We start from the raw sequence: 6000 nt of genomic DNA on the forward strand, positions 1-6000 counted from the left end.
TGCCAGCAGCACTGGCCCAGACTGCTGGGGTTTAGGCTCAGCTAATGTATTCCTTCGATCAGCTTCACTCAGTCCAGCAGCAAAACATCAGAACTGAACCTGCCTTGAAGACAAGCTATTGCTGAACAAGTGCCGTGTCTGTTCCCTTACCTTGTCTGTTTGTTCACATGAGATGTAGTTTCACAAATGTTTGTAGAAATCGTGATTTTTCACAAATTTCTATGACTGTCTGCAGAAGGCAACTCCTAGGCTAATGCATCCCAAATCTAACCATAATGATGCTCTTGACCTATCTGTTAAACACTACCACCCCTTGCTACTGATAAACAGCGTAAACTGTTCACAGCCAGTCTGAGGATTACGAATGAGTGAAAATTAAAATTAATCTGCAAGCTATTTCCTTTGGGAAATATATTAAACCTCATCCTAATCTGAGGAGAGAGAAAATGAAAGTAGTGAAGTGCACTGAATAAATGATTCACTCTGAATTATTCACTAAATTTGAAAACATGCTTCGTGGCACTAAGTGAAGGGACTGCTTTAAGTGGAGCCAGAGAACAGAAATGCTCTGGGATGCAGAGCCTTTAGAAGAATGGAGAACTAAAGCTGCCTTACAACAGTTGACTGGGTTTGTCTATAGCCAACAGAAGTTGTATGGGCTGAATCCCTTTTCTTTTTGTCTGGTTCCCACATGAGGATACACTTTAGTTGTTGTTACTCTTAATAGTTTCTCTCCTTTTTCACATCTGTAAGTGCTATCAAAATACATGGCTGTGTAATATGTGCTTTGCTTGGCAACAATTAAATATTTCACATATAGGCTACTGTGACAATGCTCTTTCCATTCTGTATGTTTAGATATGACATAATGGAAAACTGCTTTAGTGCTATATTCACATAGTTGACACTCATAGGAAAGTATTGACATTTGGGATGTTGTGGGGGCGTGGGAGGTTGCTGTTGGAGAGATGCAAACTGGTTTAGTGCCTTGATTTGCACAGGGTTCCTGCAGTAAGCCCCAGCATGTGTCCAAGCATTCTATCAAAATCCAGAATAGTTTGTCATTGCTTCATTGACTTGCCATCAGGTTGAAAATGTTGCTTATGTTTCTTTACCTCTTTCCCAGACCTGTTTTCTTCTATCAGTGAATGTAATTGGTCAACGAATGGATTTTTATGCCATGATTCATGCCTTCTGGCTGATAGCTGTATTGTATCGACGTAGAAGAAAAGCTATTGCGGAGATCTGGCCAAAATACTGCTGTTTTCTGGCATGCATCATTACATTCCAGTACTTCCTTTGCATTGGCATCCCCCCTGCTCCTTGTAAAGGTAAGGACACTTACCCTTTATGGACAATTAGTGCTGCTTGCTTTTACAGAAAAGTGCTGGAAAATTGATAAGTGTTCAGAATAAAAGGATGACGTAATTGTTATTAAGTACTGATTGCATTTTTGCATGTTTCTGTCATACAGACTATCCATGGAGAAGTGGTAATGCCAACTTCAACTCCAACATCATAAAGTGGTTATACTTTCCAGACTTCATTGTGAGACCAAACCCTGTCTTCCTTGTCTGTAAGTCTTTTAGCACAGAGTTGTGAAGTGTTTATGTCTCCTTTGCTTAAAACATCTGTACAGAGTAATTTGAAGCCAGTCCTTTATTTACTCTTCAGTAGCACAATGACTGTGGGAGACTGAATACTAAGTGTGGCTTTGTATGTGGTAGAAAAATTCAAAGAATTAGTAATTTTTGCATCTGTTTTTTCCATATCCCATTTTCAACGAAGCGGCATCAAAAAGTATTAATTATTTCCCCTTTTCTAATTTATTTCTCGATAAAAAAGCATAGAAGATGACAGGTAAAAAACCTAAATGCATTAATAAATTTCAATTTGGTGTTAAATGCGTTGAAAATAACATAGCCTTGGAGGTTCAAAGTGTGGGAAAAGAGTCTGATAACTACAATAAAATGTATCACCACCCCTTCCTACAACTAAGTTAATGACTGAATTTTTCCTTGCAACCACTGCTTTCTCCTAGATGATTTCATGTTGCTGCTGTGTGCATCCTTACAAAGGCAGACATTCGAGGATGAAAATAAAGCTGCAGTACGGATCATGGCTGGAGACAATGTGGAAATTTGCATGAATCTTGATGCAGCATCTTTTAGCCAGCATAATCCTGTTCCCGACTTCATTCACTGCCGGTAAGAACTGAATCTTAAACACTTGGAAAATACCGTGCTTCCTTTTTGTAAAGTCCTCTGGTGTGAAAGTAACTCTCATAGCTTCCAATATTACTTGGAATTTATATTCATGTCTGTTCCCATTTCACAACACACCTTTTACTGCTGTATGAGACAGCAGATAGTTAGCTTCTGGGTAATCGGCTTCTGGTTTAGAAAAAGGCAGATGGAAACAAGTCTTCCTAACACTGCCGATGGTTTTAAGTGCTCCTCAGAGGGTTGTTCAGTGATAAATTTGCCTGAAAGCATATGTTGCCTCCATGAATGCCCTGTAAGGCGGTGTTTGTGGTGGACTTCAGGACTCTGGTGGCTTCTACTAAAACACAGGCATGTTAGCAAGAATCCACTGTAGTCTGAACTTGCCCATATACGTGTTTAATCCCACAAAGTCATCAGTCGTGTCCTGCTGAGCTGTTGTCTAAGTACAATCAAAATAATGTAAGAGATTGTCCTTTGTGATATTTCATCTGGGCATAAGAACATTAAAATTGTCTTGGAAGGACAACTGGCATGTCTTCCTGTTTCTCAACACTCATGTAAGGTTGTTGAAGAAGGTGATAATATAAAAAAGGGGCAGAGCCTGAGACAGTCTGTTCTGGATGGTCTTCAAACAATGGAGCCATTCCTACGTGATCATTTCAGCAAACACGGATTAGCTCAGCTCTTCTAAGTTGTGCTGGGCATACCCTTGACTGAACTTGTCTCTGAAAGTTTGATGCAGTATTACAAGAATAAATGGGAAGAGTAATATTTCATACTTACCATGTTTCGTCAGACTAGGTGTTTGTTTTGTAAATACATGTTACCAACAGATGTTTGAGTGTGAAAGGAATGAAAAAAAAAGAACTAAAGTCTAGCAAAATCTCCCTTTTGCTGATAAACTTTTACTTCTTTTACCAGAGAAGTGCTACCACCAGAACGCTTCTCAAGTTCTCAAGATCTTTGGGCTGATCCTGCTGTTTCTGTTAAAAATGGTGGCCAAATCTATCTTGAAATAGCTTTGAAGAGGAGACCATTGAAACACATTAAATTGATCCATTTGTCCAGAGATTTATAGTCACTCCTGGGTGAAGGGTGAACGTTCTCCCTCTTGAGTATTTCCAGTCTACACAGTGGACCCAGTGCTCTAGATCCATTAACATAAGCAGAAAGAGAGAAGTCATAATCTCTTTTCAAAATGCTCCATCAAGTGGGGTTGCTTTCCATAAGACATCTCCCAAACAGGGCTTGGTTGAAAGGAATGTGTAGGGAGGATTGCCTGAGTTTTTTTCTTGCCACTGTGGTGGTGTCCATCTTAGGAAAAGCTAAGTTGCATCAGGCACACTGATGTGATTGATCACTGGCAAAGACCATCGCTGGTGACATGGTTACTGGCAGAAAGAAAAGATCAATTCTTCCCCCTGTTGTCCAGAAAAAAAAAAATCACTATGAAAAAAAACTCATTAATGATGAGAATGTGTTTTAAGGCTATCTTCAGAAGGGAAAAAGAGGCATGAAAATCACTGCTTTTTAAACAGCCTCTTTTGGCATCTTTTCAAAGTTCCCTGGAATCTGATAGGTATTTCTGGTCATCTGTAGAAGATACTCCCAAATGGCCAAGCATGAAACCTTTGAAGCGCAGAGGATGTTCTTTGAAGATTTTGGATGGGAATCAGAGTCAGGTTTATAATGGAAAGCAAAATCCAAGCTGAACTGGCCTGCTGCCTTTTCACAATCCTTTGGGCTAAGTTCTGTGTTTTGATTCATATGCATGGTATGCATCAGCTTGAAGTCACTGGTAGCATCACATCCATTCAAACACACTGTTTGGCATGTGCTGACAAAATAGGCCTGTGTATAGACGATTAACGATATGCAACTATTTAATTGGGAGTTTGCAACTTGTATTAAGCAGTAGGTAATATTGCTGGTGGAGAGTACAAAAAAACCCCAGAAATTCAAAGAATCCTTTGGTAGTGGTGAGCGGAACAAAAAAACTGTCATCACTTCATACTTGTTCCACCTAAATACAGAAATCTGTGCAACTGTTTCATGTGATAGTTTTATGTCGTGTGCATAAGAAGTAGAATGAAAAGAACAAGGCAGAGAAAGAAATAGAACAGGGACATTTTTGTTTGAAAAATCCATCAAATGAATAGAAAACCCATTAATTTCAGGAACAGAGGAAATTCCTGTTTATGATATCCTTTCTAGCAGATGCTCTGGCAGGTAAGCTGTAACTACTTCTTTTTTGTTTGTAGTGTTAGCTTCCTGAATCTGTGATGGGAACATACTTGTAGAACAGTGTGTATAGGTATAAACAGGCCTTCCTTTAGTATGAACCGCATAATAGATCTTTGTTCTTGATGGTATCTTTCCTTTCTTTGAGCCCTTAAGTATCTGCTTCAATGCTTCCACTACAAAGCAGATTTTCCCAGGCTTTAGGTGATTTTATATTGTGCATGTGCAATCTTAAATGCGTAATTTGCTTCAAAGAAGCACCAGAGAATGGCTGGACAGTCTCTTAAAGTGACTGAATCTTTTATTAGGGATTATAAATCTTTAAAAAGAAGGACTCTCAAGCTTTGGAGAACCCACTGAAGATATACCTCAGAAGAAAGTGTATGTATCTGGCCTCCATCCAAGACAATTTGGAACTGAAAGGATTTTGTCTAAAAACATTTCTTGCCCTTTGGCATAGAAGTTTCAGAATGGTCTAAATATTTAGTAACATGGGCAAGAACTTGGTTCAAAGCATATCCAAGCAAGTGAAATGAAAAATGGCATTTCTCCAGAAGTCAGTGAGAAAGAGACAAACAAATAAGTGAAGACAACCTGGTTATGAATAAATTACAAAGCATAAAAAAAAAGTAGCGCTTAGTGCTCATGTGTTTTCTGAGAAGCCCAATGTGTATTTACTGCCATATAAAAGAAGTGGCAGTTGCAGAGTGAAGCACCTTTCTGATGTGTCTCTTCCCTTGAGCAGATGCCAGCTGGTCACTGTTCTAGTAGGCATGGATAAAAAGCCTTTGGCTGCAATATAAACAGTGGCAGAAAAAGAATATATTTCCAAATACTTAGGTTTTTTCTCTCTGGAGAAATACTTGAGCTCAACAATGATAAATACAGGCTAAGGAAGAGATTTCCTGAAATTTTCTTGTCTTTCCACCCCCAGATTTCTCAGGGGATATGTGATTGACCCCAAGGGAGAGCACAACCAAAGACTTTAGAAACAGAAATAAAAACGAAGAATAGAAGTAGGAGCTTTTAAAATGAAATGGGATTTAAAGCTACTTCACTGAGGATAATCCTTTCCCACAGTCTGTAATGCTGGAAAATCTTTGTTTCTGTTCCCAAGCAGTTTTCAGATGTTCTCCTAGACATTGACAGGGAAAAAATTGGGATAGTAATCTACTTTTTTCCTCTTAAAAGCAGAAACAATATTAACAGCCAGTTATTGAACTGTCCCCTTTAATACCTGCACCCTGGGAACCATCATCAGGTGAGTCAGGTGGAGTCTCTCACAGGCAGCTGTAATGCCTTTCTTGGAACTACACTTCTTCTAACTTAAGGTAGTGAGAGAGGATCTGAAAATCATCATTACAGGCTTCGGAGGGGGGCTGCAGGAAGAGCCCTGGCATTATATGGAGGTGGTGAGCCACACTCGAAGTCGCACAGGGAAGGCAATGAAGCTTCATAATAGTATGTCCTCCAGCATGAAGAAGCATTGAGCCGTATCCGTCAGTGCAACAGCACAATATTCTCTCATCAGCAT

General features: G+C 39.4%; 1 protein-coding gene across 1 annotated transcript in view; it reads left to right on the top strand.

Moving 5' to 3' along the window:
- The window catches only part of PIEZO2 (piezo type mechanosensitive ion channel component 2), a 122817-nt gene that overhangs the window by 57829 nt on the left and 58988 nt on the right, over positions 1 to 6000 (top strand). The window contains exons 17-19 of the mRNA XM_035901617.1: positions 1127 to 1331; positions 1475 to 1576; positions 2042 to 2207. Coding sequence (XP_035757510.1) covers positions 1127 to 1331; positions 1475 to 1576; positions 2042 to 2207 — 473 coding nt within the window. The remainder of the gene's footprint in view (positions 1 to 1126; positions 1332 to 1474; positions 1577 to 2041; positions 2208 to 6000) is intronic.

The sequence above is a fragment of the Egretta garzetta genome, unplaced genomic scaffold, assembly GCF_000687185.1.
Source record: "Egretta garzetta isolate BGI_Z169 unplaced genomic scaffold, ASM68718v1 scaffold259, whole genome shotgun sequence".
Lineage (NCBI taxonomy): Eukaryota > Metazoa > Chordata > Aves > Pelecaniformes > Ardeidae > Egretta > Egretta garzetta.